Here is a 17,211-nt window from a genome sequence, read left to right on the forward strand (position 1 = left end):
ATTTTTTAAGGTTACAAGAAAGATGAGTTAAGTTTATGTTAAGATAACTATAGTTGAATCAATTGAGAAAATTGATGAGTGATAGTAAGAATTGAATGAAATAAATTCAGAGTTTAATTATATGATATGGGAGTAGTTTTATGTTGGTGTATTCATACAACGGGTTTAGATTAGGTGCATTGGTTATCAGTTCAACAATGTTTTATGTAATGTATTATTTTATATGATTGTAAATGTGGAGTAAATTTTATTTTGTAGGATTGCAATGACATGTTAATATGTGCTTGTTTGGAAACCTAGATGTATATTTGTGTGTGATGACTCGACGAAAGGTGGTGAAGAAACTTCATCGAGATTCTTAAGGAGAGTGATGAGAAGTGACACTTCTATATTTTATTGAAAAAATTCTAAAAAAAAATGATGAAAAGTGATATTTGTGTACCTTGGAGAAGCTCTCAAACAAAATAATAAAAAATAATACATGTATACTTTATCGAAAAAAATTTCGAGAAAAGTAATGGAAAACGAAAATAAGCTTAAAACAAACAAAAAATATCAAATATTAAAATTTAGATTTGTTACATTAATTAAATCTATAAATAAATAATATATATAATATTGGACCATTTATTGTCTATATTATGTTTGGATGTTTGAAAGTGGACCACTCCATTTATGTGTAGGTTTAGAGAGGGTATTATTATAAGTTATAAGAATATGGCACCAACAATATAGTTCAATTAACTTCTGAAACTATTTTCTTCAATTCCAATTCACAGGAGCAATGGAGGAGGAAAAAACAATACCAGAGGTGGTGCTGAACTCAGGACAGAAGATGCCGATGTTGGGTTTTGGCACAGGAACAGTGCCATTACCGCCACCGCATGTGCTCATTCCTGCATTCATGGAAGCCATAAAAGTTGGCTACAGACATTTTGACACTGCAGCTTATTACGGTTCCGAAGAGCCTCTTGGCGAAGCAATAGCGCAAGCACTGGATCAAGGTCTCATCAAGAGTCGCAGTGAGATCTTTGTCACTACTAAATTGTGGTGCACTGAAGCTCATTCTGGCCTTGTGCTCCCTGCACTCCACCGTTCATTACAGTAATTTTGTTATCCTTTTTATAAGATTGCTAAATTTTCTTTTTACTTTTCTTATTACTTGAGTTTGTTGATACTGATTGCTAGATTACTTTATAATTTTCTTCAGACCTACACTATTTCATTTATGTATAACAAAGCTGTATACATTTTTATTTCTAATATTTTTTATATCTTTTTTTATATATAATTTTTTTTATAAGATTGAAATATTATTATATTTTTTTATATTATAAAAAAAATTGTGAGATTTAGGTTACACATCTTCGATCTTTTATTATGTCTTTTCCATCCGTGTTCATAGGTAATAAATCATGCACAGTTATGAACATATACATCCGTGTTCAATCTTTTATTATGTCTTTTCTTCCTTTGTCCTTCGACACAACAAAGATTTTACGGTCACTTTTTTTTTCTTCTTAATTTAGTTTTAAATTTAGTTTATACTTTTAAGAGAATTACTTAAAAATTGTTTGCAAACTTGTATAATTTGTAAGAAGTTATTCCGTCGGAATGCAACAAACTTTTTAAGTTCACATAAGGTTTGAGTGTTTATTCTTTTTTAATAAAAAATAATTTGATTGTTTTGTATCATTAAAACATATCTTTTTACTTTCATTGTGATGAAATCATTTACAAACTTCTTATTTGTTCTTCTTATATATTTTTTCACGTTTTTAATTTAAATAATTTCATTTTTTATCATTTTCTTTTTTTTTATCTAAATAACTTTACTTTCTATTGTCATTTCTTTTTTCCTTCTTTCTCTTTAGTTTCATTCCATAATCTAAAGAAAAGTTGAGGTCTTTCAATAGCTTAGGATATAATTCATTTTTATAAAGAATTTGATAAAGTTATGTTTAAGGTCAATTGATGTTATTAGAGTACTATTGATTAATGTCACCAAGATTGTTTTTTTAGATGTCAATTAATTCTTTTATCAAAATTTAAATTTAAATTTATTATTAATTTATTTCAAATTATAACTTTTTTATAAATTGCTAAATTTTATTAATTTATTTTATTTTTCTTCTTAAATAAAATAAATTTATGTTAGTATTTTATTTGAAATTACATTTTATCAAAGTTAGTAGTGTCATTTAGTAAAAAATGTTGTATTTATTTGTGGTATGAGTATATTTTCAGTCATTTCACTGGCACTATTTGAATATATATATATATATATATATATATATATATATATATATATATATATATATATACTACATTTGTTTTTCAAATTTACTTTTAATTTTTTTTAACATTAAAATAGTTATTTAACAATTTTATTGTTTCTTTAAATTTAACTACTTTTTTTAACAGTCATTTTTCTAAATTTAACATTTTTTAAATTATAAAACTATTACTAATAAAAATTTTCATATTATATATTATACGAGATTTTTCTTGCAAATTTGTTAAACAAATTTGTAAGATAAAACTTTTTCTTGTTATTTTTTCTAAGAATCTTAAATGACATATATTTCTTCGTGGATAATTATTTCCTATAAAATTATATAATTCGTAAATATTTCTTACAAAATTTGTTGTAAAAATTTTTTTATACAAAATATTTTTTAAAAAAATTGACAGCAATTTCCTGCAAATTTTTTTCATAATAAAATCTATAAATATTTCTTACAAAAAAAATTTCAAAACAAAATTGACATGAAATATGAGGTTTTTTAGTAGTGTATCTATAAAATAAATAAAATTTATCTATAATAATTTATTTATATTTAATTTCATAATTATAATAATAATAATTATATTATTTTTGTTATCATAAAAAAATAAACACGCTAGTAATAAATAATAATTATTATTGCATATGATACTTTAGCACATAAAACATATATAATAAAGTTATATTATTTTTGTTTAAATAAAATATTAAAAAAATATTTTACAATTTAAGTATTTAAATTTAATATAATTAAATTTTTTAAAAATTATAATATTTTCTGTCCAAATCACATAAGATAAGAATATAGTGTGAAGTAATGATATAATTATAGTAACTAATACAAGTTAGTAAATAATCCTCAACTAACATTTTATTATCCAAATTAAAATTATTGACATCAAATATTATTTAAGGATGGTTACTGGTTCTTCAAATCACTTGTTATTGGATAATTCATAAATGTCTTGATATATAGATTTTACTTAACACTCAATAGATTCAGTTCTTGGTAAGAAATATAAGAATCTCTTATATATATTAGTATTGTGATAACAACGTATATAAATGAGGAATAGTTTTGATTCTTTTTACCTTTTCGTATCCTCTCAAATCCAAATTCTAAAGCTTATTGAGAAAAATTTCAATTTAATCAAAGAATAAAAGTTTATAATATTAGTCTTAGATAATTTAGTTTAGAATTCAGAAACTTCTTTTAGTCTTAGTTTAGTTCAAGTCAGATTTCTCCACAACTTGTAATGCTACTGCTGTTTCAGATTTTGCTTCAATACAAGTTAGATTGTGTTCAATTGAACTTCTTCTTTTACTTTATTTGTATTTTTCAATTCAGTTTCTGTCATCATTTTACTATCTCTGAACTTGTTAGTTTAGTGTAATTGCATTCAACCTAATTTTTGTAAGTCTGAGATGAAAGATATGAACTTGTAAGTCTTCTATTTTTTCATTTTTGCGTGTCACACTGCTGTGTTCTAGTGGTTTGATTGATCTTATTCTAAAAGTTCAAATGTTTTGACTTCTTATGAGTTCTGATGATGTGATTTATGCAAGATTCATCCAAAGACTAAAAGTGCAATGATTTGAATGTTACATTTTTTATAGGAGGTTGGGTCTAGAGTATGTGGATCTTTACCTAATCCATTTTCCAGTGAGACTGAGACAAGGAGCTAAAGGAACCAAGTATGGCAAAGAAGACATTCTTCCTTTGGACATGAAAGGAACATGGGAAGACATGGAACAATGCTCTAAATTGGGTTTGGCCAAATCCATTGGTGTAAGCAATTTTGGGGTCAAAAAGCTTTCACAACTTGTCCAGAATGCGATTATTACTCCTGCTCTTGTCCAGGTACTCTCATGTTATCAACTGCATAAATGAAACCTTCACAATCCATTTTGTTCTTAGACCTTTCAGTTGAAATCACATCCTTCTTCAATAGCAGTGTACAATGTTTTGAATTGTTGCCAAAGGAACTAGTTTGTGTATGAAATTTAGCTTATGTGTTTGTAAAAATGCATCCTCTGCAGGTGGAGATGAACGCAGCATGGCAACAGGAAAACCTGAGAAAATTCTGCAAAGAGAAAGGAATACATGTGAGTGCATGGTCTCCTCTGGGAGCCAATGGGGCTGTGTGGGGTTCCCTTGCTGTTGTGGACAGTCCTATTCTGAAGGACATTGCATTGAAATCAGGCAAGAGTGTGGCACAGGTGAGTTAAACATAAAACATGATAGACAATATACATGGATTATGTGATGTGAAACTTAGTGGTTAGTGTGTGCAATTGCAGGTTGCACTGAGGTGGATTATAGAGGAAGGTGCAACTCCAATAGTGAAGAGCTTCAACAGTGAGAGAATGAGGCAAAATCTTGAGATTTTCGATTGGGAGCTGAGTGAGAGTGATTCAGAGAAGATTAAACAAATTCCACAGCACAGGGGTTTCAAAGGTGAACGTTTTGTCTCTGAGTTTGGCCCTTTCAAAACTCTCGAAGATCTTTGGGAATGAATGCACATCAATCTCATCAATGCTGTTTCTGCTTTCTCATCCACTGTTTCCAAGTGGAAAACACTGTGTTTCGCTTGTTCTAAGACCTTTCCTTTCAAATAAACAAGCTTTTAAATAACAGTTTAATTCTCATTAGCATAATTTTAATTTATCAGTGTTGAGAACTAAATAGGCATGAATTTAGTATGCAGTAATATTCTAATAACCACACGTTTCTCAACCGTTGCCATCATTTTCATCATTCTCTCTACGTGGTAGCTGCTTTCTCCAAACGGTTGTAAGATAATGTTTTTTAAGGTACGTGTAATAACAAAATGCCAGTTATAGGCAAGGGAACTTCAGTTGAGAATGTTCCATCAAATGAGGCCCTTGCTTCTATCTTTGTTGATGCCATTGAGGTTGGTTATCGCCATTTTGACACTGCCTCTGTGTATGGAACAGAGGAAACCATTGGTGTAGCTATTGCAAAAGCCATAGATGAAGTTTTCATCACTTCAAAACCTTGGAACACAGATGCACACTGTGATCTTATTGTCCCAGCTCTCAAGACCACATTGAAGTAACCTTAATCTCCTCACTTTGTTACTAATGATCTTAGTAGAGTGTTTTAACATTTGATAGAAAACTTCTATTATCTAGATAACCTGGAGTACTAATGAAACTGCTTGAAAGTTTTATCACTTTTCTGACTATTAATGTTGCTTAAATACTTCATCTGCTACACAATGTTTGTTTAGAAAGCTGGGGATGGAGTATGTGGATCTTTATCTGATTCATTGGCCAGTGGGGTTGAGACATGATCCTGAAAATCCAACTTTTTTTCCAAGGAAGATTTGCTGCCCTTTGATATAGAAGGAACATGGAAAGCTATAGAAGAGTGATACAAGTTGGGATTAGCAAAGTCCATTGGGATTTGCAATTATGGTACCAAAAAACACACCAAAATCTTGGAAATAGCCACAATTTATCCTGCAGTGAATCAGGTGGCATAATGTGATTACACTAAGATGGTTTTGGATAGATTTTGGTTAATTGGCATTTTTGAAAAAATAAAATAATAATTCACAATATTTCTACAAACCTTTTTATTTAATATATAATCAGCCAAACCCCTTCTGAAGAAACTTGCAATCTCAATCATGCTTTGGTCATTAGAGGACAAATGAAACTCAATGATACAATAATATTATCTTGTGCTGGTCCAAGCTCTCAGTAATGCAGCCTGACGTATGGACATAATATAGCAACAACAACAACTCAAGTCTCAAAGTCAACTTGGTAGGCCTGCAATCTGCAGCATAACCTTATCACCAATTTCTCCAACCAATTTGTTATATGTTGAGGTTTTCTTAAAGTTTTGTGACACGTATTTAGTAAAGCTTACATACAACTGATACAAGAAACAACAAAAACAAGAAATGAAGTTGGGTACAAGCAACAAAACAAAGATTTTAGGGGAAAAAATAAGTTAATTTATGGCCGTGATATTTACATGTGTTTGTATTTATGTGGACCGGTTCATCCAAAGTTGATAAGTCTTATTTTCTTCGAAAGCCTTTGACTTATCACTTTTATATGGTCTATAGAACATTTCAAAACACATCAAAACCAGCAGAAAATATGGAAGAAAAAAGAATCCCAGAAGTGATACTAAACTCAGGGAAAAAGATGCCATTGATAGGCCTTGGAACCGCATCAATTCCTCTTCCACCACATGAAACTTTCACCTCCATACTTATTGATGCTTTTGAGGTTGGCTACAGACACTTTGATACTGCTTCTATGTACGGCAGTGAGGAGCCTCTGGGAAAAGCTGTGGAAAAGGCTTTGGAGTTAGGCATTGTAAAGAGCAGAGATGAAGTATTCATCACTTCAAAACTATGGCCATCTGATGCTCATCCTGACCTTGTTCTTCCAGCTCTCAAGACCTCACTGCAGTAAGTACACAGCAGCTTTGTCTACTCACTTGGATACGATATATATAAAAAGGTTTAATTACTCATTTGGTTTGTGTTCTCGTCCAAAAATGTTAAATTGGTCTTTCAGCTTTTTTCAGTTTCAATTTAGTTTCGATTTGTGAAAATTGATACAATTTGATCTTGACTTGTGAAAAATTGATGCAATTCAGTTCATCACGTTAAATTTATTGAAACGGATAAATGATTTTTCATCAATATTGACACTAGGATTATGATAATTATACCAACAAAACAAATCATCCTTATTAACAGCTTCAAATTTGATCAAAATTTTTTAATTCATTTCGAGAAATTTAAACGAAATGACTAAACTGCATCAATGTTTCACAAATCAGGACCAAACTACATCAATTTTCACAAATTAAAACTAAAAGGAAACTAAAGAACTGACTTGACATTTTTGAACGAAAACAGATACCAAATGACTAATTAAACCTTATACAAACTTCACTATTTGACTTTTACATCTGAAAACTATTGTTTTAATTGTTCCAATATACTTTTCAAAACCTTATATGATCATCCTCTTATCCAGTTTTGTTTCTCTTTATGCATGTTATGTAAATTTCCCTGAAACTGCTTAGGAAGTTGGGGTTGGAATATGTAGATCTGTATTTGATTCATTTTCCAGTGAGGATGAAACCTGAAGCCAAAGGGCCATATGATATATTAAAGGAGAATGTGATCCCCTCTTTTGACATGAAAGGAGTATGGGAAGCTATGGAAGAATGTTGCAGATTAGGCTTAGCAAAGTCTATTGGTGTCAGCAACTTTGGCATCAAAAAGCTCAACCAACTCTTGGAAAATGCAACCATCCCTCCTGCTGTCAATCAGGTATGAAGATTTAGCAACTACATGCAGATTTATATTCAAACAGTGATGAAACACTTGTTGATGTTGGTGATTGGTGATTCCTTCCTTTCATTGGTTTTAGGTGGAAATGAATCTCTCATGGCAACAGGCTAAACTCAGAGAATTTTGCAAACAGAAAGGAATCCATGTGAGTGCATGGTCACCACTGGGAGCATACAAAAGTGATTATGGTACAAATGCAGTTATGGAGAGCCCAATCCTTAAGGAAATCGCTTGTGCAAGACAGAAGACCATCGCTCAGGTTCTCTTACTATCTCAGACTTAAACTGTCACCACGTTACAGCTCTACTTTTGTGACCATGAAGTTCTAAATTTAGATAAAGAAAATACCCATGAGATCATTATATTTTCATCACAACTGGAGATATTTGATTTATTGGTATAACTTTGTCATCTTATACCGTAATTGTTGTAGTTATGATATTGTTGTTGATTTTTTAGAAGTCTAAGCAGTCATTAATCATTGAGTCTGATACTACCAATGAGGGATTGATAATATTTTTAACCAAAAACCTCAAGACTTTAGGTTTTGTGTTATTGTTGTTATGGTTATACTACTGTTATTTTTTTTACTCATTATTCCATTACCTTGAAGCATTGGGTTTATAGTCTTTCATCTTATATAGTATTTAACTTTGTTACTTTTAAGTGGAATTTTGACTCATTTGAATTATTTTCAAGAGTTTTGTGAGGGGCAATGACATGCATGGTGATGCAGATTGCTCTAAGATGGATATACGAGGAAGGGGCAAGTGCAATAGTGAGAAGCTTCAACAAGGAGAGAATGAAAGAGAACCTTGAGTTATTTGATTGGGAACTGAGTGAGGAAGAATCACAGAAATTCAGGCACATTCCCCAGCTTAGGATGTTTTCTGGAATAAACTTTGTATCAGAAAATGGACCTTACAAGAGCTTGGAAGAGTTTTGGGATGGAGACCCTTAAAATGTGTCTGTGTATACATATTTACCTATGCAACTCATGCCATAGATTCTTCATTGTTGTCGACCCAGTTTATAAAAATGTATTCTGGATTCATATTAACTTCTCCGAGACTTCAGTTAATAGGATCCATGTGGATCAAAATATTTCAAAGAAAAAGAATTCTTAGAGCATATTTTTCACTTTCTAAAATTTCAGTAGATGTAGGTGGATTAAATGTCCACTGCTACAAATCTTTATTTCTTTTAACTAGTTTATTTATGTTTATTTAATCATTTAACTTTCAAATAAACAAGCTTTTAAAGCCTTGGAACACAGATGCACACTGTGATGTTATTGTTCCAGCTCTCAAGACCACATTAAAGTAACCTTAATCTCCTCACTTTGTTACTAATGATCTTAGTAGAGTATTTTAACATTTGATAGAAAACTTTTATTATCTAGATAACCTAGAGTACTAATGAAACTGCTTGAAAATTTTATCACTAATGTTGCTTAAATACTTCATCTGCTACACAATGTTTGTTTAGAAAGCTGGGGATGGAGTATGTGGATCTTTATCTGATTCATTGGCCAGTGAGGTTGAGACATGATCTTGAAAATCCAACTTTTTTTCCAAGGAACATGGAAAACTATGGAAGAGTGTTACAAGTTGGGACTAGCAAAGTCTATTGGCATTTGCAATTATGGTACCAAAAAACTCACCAAAATCTTGGAAATAGCCACAATTTATCCTGTAGTGAATCAGATAGCATAATGTGATTACACTAAGATGGTTTTGGATAGATTTTGGTTAATTGGCATTTTTGAAAAAAGAAATAATTCGCAATATTTCTACAAACCTTGTCCAACTTTATTTAATATATAATCAGCCAAACCTCTTCTAAAGAAACATGTAATCAGCCAATAATGCTTTTATATGGTCATTAGACCATATCAAAGTGATAATTCAAACAAGAACAAAATTAAAGGTTTGAATTTAGACGATCAAGAAACAACAAAAACAAGATATGAAGTTGGGTACAAGCAACAAAAAAAGGATTTTAGGGGAAAAAATAAGTTATTTTATGGCCGTGATGTTTACATGTGTTTGTATTTATGTGGACCGGTTCATCCCAAGTTGATAAGTCTAGTTTTCTTCGAAAGACTTTGAATTATCACTTTTTTATGGTATATAAGAACATTTCAACACACATCAAACCCAACAGAAAATATGGAAGCAAAAAAAATCCCAGAAGTGATACTAAACTCAGGAAAAAAGATGCCAGTGATAGGCCTTGGAACCGCATCAATTCCTCCTACACCACATGAAACTCTCATCTCCATACTTATTGATGCCTTTGAGGTTGGCTACAGACACTTTGATACTGCTTCTTTTTATGGAAGTGAGGAGCCTCTAGGCAAAGCTGTGGAAAAGGCTTTGGAGTTAGGCCTTGTAAAGAACAGAGATGAAGTATTCATCACTTCAAAACTATGGCCATCTGATGCTCACCCTCACCTTGTTCTTCCAGCTCTCAAGACCTCACTGCAGTAAGTACACAGCAGCTTTGTCTACTCATTTTGTTCCTTCCAGTATTCATAAAATCTTTACCTTTTAATATTTTTCATCTGAAAACGGTCGAAGATCTCACATCGACTAGAGATAAGACAAGTTTATAGTATATAAATGGGTGCAAACTTCACCTTACAAGACAATTTTGTAGGGTTGAATTAGGCTTACAGTTCACGTTTTAACATGCTATCACTATCAAAGTCATGAGTTAGAAACTATCTTAACGAGATTTGTTGTTGTTCTGCCTATTGTGCCACCCCTATCGGGAGATTTATTGTTTGTTGGGCCTATCGTGTCACCTGCTATCAGACCGATATTGAAGTGTCAATTACACATCGACTAGATATAAGACAAGTTTAGTTATAAGTGAGTATAAACTTTACCTTACAAGCGGTTTTGTAGATTACACATCGACTAGAGATAAAACAAGTTTATTTATAAGTGGTTGCAAAGTTCACTGTTTAACAAAAACTATTGTTTAGATTGTTACAAAATATACTTTTTAAACCTTATATGATTATCCTCTTATTATCTAGTTTTGTTCTCTTGTTGCATGTTATGTAAATTTCCCTGAAACTGCTTAGGAAGTTGGGGTTGGAGTATGTAGATCTGTTTTTGATTCATTGGCCACTGAGTATGAAACCTGAAGCCAAAGGGCCAGCTGATATAGTAAAGGAGAATGTGATCCCCTTCTTTGACATGAAAGGAATATGGGAAGCTATGGAAGAGTGTTGCAGATTAGGCTTAGCAAAGTCTGTTGGTGTCAGCAACTTTGGCATCAAAAAGCTGAACCAGCTCTTGGAAAATGCAACCATCCCTCCTGCTGTCAATCAGGTATATAAAGATTTAGCAACTACATGCAGATTTATATTCAAACAGTGATGAAACACTTGTTGATGTTGGTGATTGGTGATTCCTTCCTTCCATTGGTCTTAGGTGGAAATGAGTCCCTCATGGCAACAGGCTAAACTCAGAGAATTTTGCAAACAGAAAGGAATTCATGTGAGTGCATGGTCACCACTGGGATCTTACAAAAATTTTTTTGGTACAAACGCAGTTATGGAGAGCCCAATCCTTAAGGAAATCGCTTGTGCAAGACAGAAGACCATCGCTCAGGTTCTCTTGCTATCTCAGACTTGAACTGTCACCACATTACAACCTACTTTTGTGACCATGAAGTTCTAAATTTAGATAAAGAAAATAATCAAGAGATCATTTTATTTTCACCAGAACTCGAGGCATTGGGTTGGGTTTATGGATCATCTTTTATGGTGAATAACTTTGTCATAGTTATACCATTATTGTTGTGATTATGGTATTATTGTATTTTTGTTGTTGTTATTATAACAGTTTAGTCTAAGTAGTCACTAACCATGATTCAGATACCTATGATCAATAAGAAATTGACATCAACTTGGAACTTAAACTTATATTTGGATTATTTTCGACGATTTTAGTCTTGCTCAATGAGAAAAATGTCTTCCAGAAATAGTTGATGGTTGAAAATGAAGCAAATTAAAAGTGTTTAATTTGTGAAGGGGCAATAATATGCATGCATGGTGATGCAGATTGCACTGAGATGGATATACGAGGAAGGGGCAATTGCAATTGTGAAAAGCTTCAACAAGGAGAGAATGAAAGAGAACCTTGAGCTATTTGAGTGGGAACTGAGCGAGGAAGAATCACAGAAATTCAGGGACATTCCCCAGCTTAGGATGTTTTCTGGAATAAACTTTGTATCAGAAAATGGACCTTACAAAACCTTGGAAGAGCTTTGGGATGGAGAGCCTTGAAATGTGTCTGTCTCTACATATTTTACCTATTATGCAATTCTTGCCATGGATTCTTCATTCTTATCAACCCAAAGGGTGTTAGGTAAACTTGTGTTGGGTAAACTTAGATAGAATAAAGTTATTGTTAATTAGTATACTAGTCGTTTATAGTCGTTGGGTGGTTAATTGGGTGATTAATGTATTAGCTGTCGAATAATTAATGTATTAATCATTAATCGTTAGATAGTTAATGTACTAATAGTTTATAATTATTGAAAGTGCAACAGATAAAAATTGTAAATTATATTGTTGATAACATGAATAACATGAAGAAAAAGAAAAAGTGAATAAGTTGTTCATCGAAGAACCTATTTATCCTAACAATGGAAAGACACACAAGATTTTATAAAAATGTATTCTGGACTCATATTAACTTCCCCAAGACTTCACTCAATAAATCCATGTGGATCACGATATTTCGATGAATAAGTATTCTTAGTTGAACCTACGCATATTTCACTTTCTAAAATTTCATTAAACAAATCTTTGTTTCTTTAAACTACTTTATTTATATTAATTTAATCATTTAACTTGATTCTTTTATATGTCCTTAAATGAAGATAAACTATAAACTTTTATATTATTGTTGAAGAATTTTTATTAAGATAGATGGAGGAGATTAATTACCTCTAAGGTATCAATTGCCAGATTTAATATCACAACGTAAAATCTTAAAATTCAAAGTTTTCGTGGATCTTTCTTTTTTTATATTTCACTTCACTTTCTTATAACTCATATTTAGATTCCTAATATTTGTTACTCTAAAAGAATTACCTCTTATGCTAATCAACAATTAGATCCATAAAAACATTAAGCTAAGAGATATGCTTATTGTTTCTTATGTTTAAATGGGTACATTAATTCGTTTATGATATATACAATTTTTTTATTCTATAAAATCAAGAAGATTAAAGAAAATTAATTTACATTGGTATTTTTAATTAGTGTGAAACTAGATTGAAATTGAGAAAAATATAAATTACTTAAAATAAATACTTTGGGTATAAATAACATAAAATAATAAACATCGTTTTTTAAAAGATTAAATATGTTTTACTCCTTAATTTTTGTTGTGAGATTGAAATTTGTTCTTTAACCTTATATGTAACAAAATTTAACGTAATTGACTTTAAATGAATATATTCATTAATTTTTAAAATTTAAAAATAAAAATATATTAAAATTTTAAAAAAGAAATAAATTCCAATTTCATGTAAAGATTTATAGACTAAAATCATATTTAAACTTTTTTAAATAATCTAAGTAAATCACGCATTTCATGTATTTATATATATTTTGATTTTTATAAAAAAATCGATCATTTTGTTTCTACAATATATATTTTTATTATTTTAGCTTCTTAATCATATTCATGTCATTGCTTAATGGCAAAACCTCGTTGCAGGGACAACTAAAATTTTATATTATAAGAAACTAAAGCAAAAGATAACAGGAATTGAAACGATAAATTACAATTGTTAGAGGACAACCAAGATATTCAAACCTTAATTTAATCATCTTAAATTTAGTATATATTGAAACAAGAGACAAAAAGATCTTGTTACTTCATTTATTTTCACTAAAAAGGACATAAATTTATCATTACTAATATATATATATATATATATATATATATATATATATATATATATATATATATATATAACCAATCTTTTATAGAAATTCATGTCTAATAGGGAAACAAAATAAGATAAACTTTAGTAGGAGCTTGCCATTTTATCCTTTTGTTAAATGCATATATGCATTGTGGAAAGCAAAGAAAGAACATCCCCATGGATATAATTTATAAATCTGCAGAATTTATTGAAAAAGAAATATTTTATTGACAAAATTGATAAAATTACTAAATAAAACAATTTTTTATTTTATTTATGAAAGTTACAAAAATAAAATAATAAAGTTTTAATTTTTTTTTATCAAAAGTAATAAGTTATCAAAGTTTGTCAGACAAAACTTTTTGAGAGTAGCATTCTTTTTATTTGTTTAATACATAGCCAGACAAACCTCTCTTATCTTGTGCTGGTCCTGCCTCTCAGATAGGCAGCCTAACGTATGGACATAATATAGCCACAACTCAAGTCTCAAACTCAACACATCATAATTGTAAACTGTGGAACAAAACAGAACATGGAACCAGTTTCTCCTACCAATTGGTTACATGTTAAGGTTTATTTAAGGTTTTGTAACACATATTTAGTAAAGGTTATATGCAACTGTCACAACAAAATACTTGTTACAAACTCCTTCATGCGTCACAGTTTGACATTTAATAGTGATAAGTCTAGTTTTCTTCGAAAGCCTTTGACTTATCACTTTTATATGGTCTATAAGAACATTTCAAAACTCATCAAAACCAGCAGAAAATATGGAAGAAAAAAGAATCCCAGAAGTGATACTAAACTCGGGGAAAAAGATGCCATTGATAGGCCTTGGAACCGCATCAATTCCTCTTCCACCACATCAAACTCTCACCTCCATACTTATTGATGCCTTTGAGGTTGGCTACAGACACTTTGATACTGCCTCTGTGTACGGAAGTGAGGAGCCTCTGGGCAATGCCGTGGAAAAGCCTTTGGAGTTAGGCATTGTAAAGAGCAGAGATGAAGTATTCATCACTTCAAAACTATGGCCATCTGATGCTCACCCTCACCTTGTTCTTCCAGCTCTCAGGACCTCACTGCAGTAAGTACACAGCAGCTTTGTCTACTCACTTGCTTCCAATATATATAAAAAGGTTTAACCAGTCATTTTGCTTTCTGTTATCGTTCAAAAATGTCAAGTTAATCCTTCTGGTTGTCTGGGTCTCAATTTGGTTCTGATTTTATGAAAAATGATACAATGTGGTCTTGATTTGTAAGAAATTGATGCAATGCGGTACCCACGTTAAATCTCTTAAAATGCGTCAATGATTTTTCATCAATGTTAACACTAGAATTATTGTTAATTACACCAACAAAATAAATCATTCTTATTAATCGCTTTACTTTTGATGAAAACCTTTAATCCATCTCAAGATATGTAAGCAAAATGACTAAATTGCATCAATGTTTCACAAACACGACCGAAATGCATCAATTTTCACAAATTGAAACTAAAATCAAACTAAAGAGCTGACTTAACATTTTTGAACGAAAACAGAGACCAAATGACTAATTAAACCTTATAAAAACTTTACTATTTGATTTTTACATCTGAAAACTATTGTTTTAATTGTTACAATCTACTTTTCAAAACCTTATATGATCATCCTCTTAACCAGTTTTGTTTCTCTTTATGCATGTTGTGTAAATTTCCCTGAAACTGCTTAGGAAGTTGGGGTTGGAGTATGTAGATCTGTATTTGATTCATTTTCCAGTGAGGCTGAAACCTGAAGCCAGAGGTCAAAATGATATGTTAAAGGAGAATGTGATCCCCTCTTTTGACATGAAAGGAATATGGGAAGCTATGGAAGAATCTTGCAGATTAGGCTTAGCAAAGTCTATTGGTGTCAGCAACTTTGGCATCAAAAAGCTGAACCAGCTCTTGGAAAATGCAACCATCCCTCCTGCTGTCAATCAGGTATATGAAGATTTAGCAACTACATGCAGATTTATATTCAAACAGTGATGAAACACTTGTTGATGTTGGTGATTGGTGATTCCTTCCTTCCATTGGTTTTAGGTGGAAATGAATCTCTCATGGCAACAGGCTAAACTCAGAGAATTTTGCAAACAGAAAGGAATTCATGTGAGTGCATGGTCACCACTGGGATCTTACAAAAGTGATTATGGTACAAATGCAGTTATGGAGAGCCCAATCCTTAAGGAAATCGCTTGTGCAAGACACAAGACCATCGCTCAGGTTCTCTTACTATCTCAGACTTAAACTGTCACCACGTTACAGCTCTACTTTTTTTACCATGAAGTTCTAAATTTAGATAAAGAAAATACCCAAGAGATCATTTTATTTTCATCACATCTGGAGGTATTGGATTTATTGGTATAACTTGGTCAGCTTATATCGTAATTGTTGTATTTTGTTGTTATTGATTTTATAACGATCTAAGCAGTTATTAACAACCGACTCTGATACCATGATAAATAAGGGATCGATAACACTTTTAACTTAAAACCTTCGCACTTTTGAGTTTTGTGTTATTGTTGTTATGGTTTTGTTATTGTTGTTTTTACTCATTAACTCATTACCTTGAAGCATTGGACTTATAGTCTTTCATCTTATACCGGTATAACTTTGTCATCTTTAAGTGAAACTTCGACTGATACTTGAATTATTTTCGAGAGTTTTGGTGTTAACAGAATAGAAAAATGTCTTTCACAAAAAAAGTTATCAAAAACCTCTTGTATGTTTGTGTGGCCAATTTTATTCCAATCCAGAAATAGTTGATGGTTGAAAATGAAGCAAATTAAAAGTGTTTTGTGAAGGGGCAATGACATGCATGGTGATGCAGATTGCTCTGAGATGGATATACGAGGAAGGGGCAAGTGCAATTGTGAGAAGCTTCAACAAGGAGAGAATGAAAGAGAACCTTGAGTTATTTGATTGGGAACTGAGTGAGGAAGAATCACAGAAATTCAGGCACATTCCCCAGCTTAGGTTGTTTTCTGGAATAAACTTTGTATCAGAAAATGGACCTTACAAAACCTTGGAAGAGTTTTGGGATTGAGACCCTTAAAATGTGTCTGTTTCTACATATTTACCTATGCAACTCATGCCATAGATTCTTCATTGTTATCGACCCAGTTTATAAAAATGTATTCTGGATTCATATTAACTTCTCCCAGACTTCAGTTAACAGGATCCATGTGGATCAAAATATTTCAATGAAAAAGAATTCTTAGAGCATATTTTCCACTTTCTAAAATTTCAGTAGATGTAGGTGGATTAAATGTCCACTACTAAGATATTCAAACCTTAATTTAATCATATTAATTTTAGTTTATATGGAAACAAGAGACAAGAATACTTTATTCCTTCATTTATTTCCACTAAAAAGTACACATAAATTTATTTACTAATAACGAACCAATCTTTTATAGAAAAATAATTTCTAATAAGGAAACAAAATAAGATAAACTCTAGTTGGAGTTTGCCATTTTATCTATAGTAGTGTAATGTAATTATAAATAACAAGGATACATTTTGGATATTTAAAGAAAAAAAAAATCAATAGACAAGGTTTACAAGTTAGATTTATTTTTACTAATACTCAT

The 17,211-nt window shown here is 31.1% G+C and overlaps 3 protein-coding genes and 1 pseudogene across 5 annotated transcripts; all 4 read left to right on the forward strand.

Moving 5' to 3' along the window:
* Window positions 1-752: 752 nt before the first annotated feature.
* LOC114181938 (methylecgonone reductase-like) lies at window positions 753-5,021 on the forward strand. The gene is made up of 4 exons (XM_028068623.1): window positions 753-1,104; window positions 3,905-4,148; window positions 4,328-4,507; window positions 4,589-5,021. The coding sequence occupies exons 1-4, from the start codon at window positions 785-787 to the stop codon at window positions 4,802-4,804; spliced, it is 960 nt and encodes a 319-aa protein (XP_027924424.1). The 5' UTR covers window positions 753-784; the 3' UTR covers window positions 4,805-5,021.
* Window positions 4,979-5,796, forward strand: LOC114182035 (annotated as a pseudogene).
* Window positions 5,797-6,369: 573 nt separating this feature from the next.
* On the forward strand, window positions 6,370-12,224 carry LOC114181936 (methylecgonone reductase-like). Of its 3 annotated transcripts, none has more exons than XM_028068620.1 (4): window positions 6,370-6,741; window positions 7,368-7,617; window positions 7,718-7,897; window positions 8,375-8,769. In XM_028068620.1, exons 1-4 carry the CDS (start codon window positions 6,380-6,382, stop codon window positions 8,597-8,599), a joined length of 1,017 nt encoding a protein of 338 aa, XP_027924421.1. In that variant the 5' UTR covers window positions 6,370-6,379; the 3' UTR covers window positions 8,600-8,769. The 3 variants fall into 3 exon arrangements, with proteins under 3 accessions (XP_027924421.1, XP_027924420.1, XP_027924422.1); XM_028068619.1 differs by lacking the exons at window positions 7,368-7,617; window positions 7,718-7,897; window positions 8,375-8,769 and adding exons at window positions 10,733-10,982; window positions 11,085-11,264; window positions 11,717-12,224 and having other exon boundaries at window positions 6,374-6,741; XM_028068621.1 differs by lacking the exons at window positions 6,370-6,741; window positions 7,368-7,617; window positions 7,718-7,897; window positions 8,375-8,769 and adding exons at window positions 9,780-10,126; window positions 10,733-10,982; window positions 11,085-11,264; window positions 11,717-12,192.
* A 1,919-nt stretch (window positions 12,225-14,143) lies between these two features.
* LOC114181937 (methylecgonone reductase-like) lies at window positions 14,144-16,832 on the forward strand. The gene is made up of 4 exons (XM_028068622.1): window positions 14,144-14,683; window positions 15,310-15,559; window positions 15,662-15,841; window positions 16,449-16,832. The coding sequence occupies exons 1-4, from the start codon at window positions 14,367-14,369 to the stop codon at window positions 16,662-16,664; spliced, it is 963 nt and encodes a 320-aa protein (XP_027924423.1). The 5' UTR covers window positions 14,144-14,366; the 3' UTR covers window positions 16,665-16,832.
* Window positions 16,833-17,211: the final 379 nt, after the last annotated feature.

This window comes from Vigna unguiculata, chromosome 4, assembly GCF_004118075.2.
Source record: "Vigna unguiculata cultivar IT97K-499-35 chromosome 4, ASM411807v1, whole genome shotgun sequence".
NCBI classification, from domain to species: domain Eukaryota; kingdom Viridiplantae; phylum Streptophyta; class Magnoliopsida; order Fabales; family Fabaceae; genus Vigna; species Vigna unguiculata.

What these genes read in the sequence shown, in the direction of transcription:
- LOC114181937 (XM_028068622.1), top strand. Translation starts at nt 14,367, where the DNA reads ATGGAAGAAAAAAGAATCCCAGAAGTGATACTAAACTCGGGGAAAAAG. An exon ending in GCTCTCAGGACCTCACTGCA is followed by an intron (nt 14,684 to 15,309) that starts GTAAGTACACAG and finishes GAAACTGCTTAG; the next exon opens with GAAGTTGGGGTTGGAGTATG. An exon ending in GACACAAGACCATCGCTCAG is followed by an intron (nt 15,842 to 16,448) that starts GTTCTCTTACTA and finishes ATGGTGATGCAG; the next exon opens with ATTGCTCTGAGATGGATATA.
- LOC114181938 (XM_028068623.1), top strand. Translation starts at nt 785, where the DNA reads ATGGAGGAGGAAAAAACAATACCAGAGGTGGTGCTGAACTCAGGACAG. An exon ending in GCACTCCACCGTTCATTACA is followed by an intron (nt 1,105 to 3,904) that starts GTAATTTTGTTA and finishes CATTTTTTATAG; the next exon opens with GAGGTTGGGTCTAGAGTATG. An exon ending in CAGGCAAGAGTGTGGCACAG is followed by an intron (nt 4,508 to 4,588) that starts GTGAGTTAAACA and finishes GTGCAATTGCAG; the next exon opens with GTTGCACTGAGGTGGATTAT.
- LOC114181936 (XM_028068620.1), top strand. Translation starts at nt 6,380, where the DNA reads ATGGTCTATAGAACATTTCAAAACACATCAAAACCAGCAGAAAATATG. An exon ending in GCTCTCAAGACCTCACTGCA is followed by an intron (nt 6,742 to 7,367) that starts GTAAGTACACAG and finishes GAAACTGCTTAG; the next exon opens with GAAGTTGGGGTTGGAATATG. An exon ending in GACAGAAGACCATCGCTCAG is followed by an intron (nt 7,898 to 8,374) that starts GTTCTCTTACTA and finishes ATGGTGATGCAG; the next exon opens with ATTGCTCTAAGATGGATATA.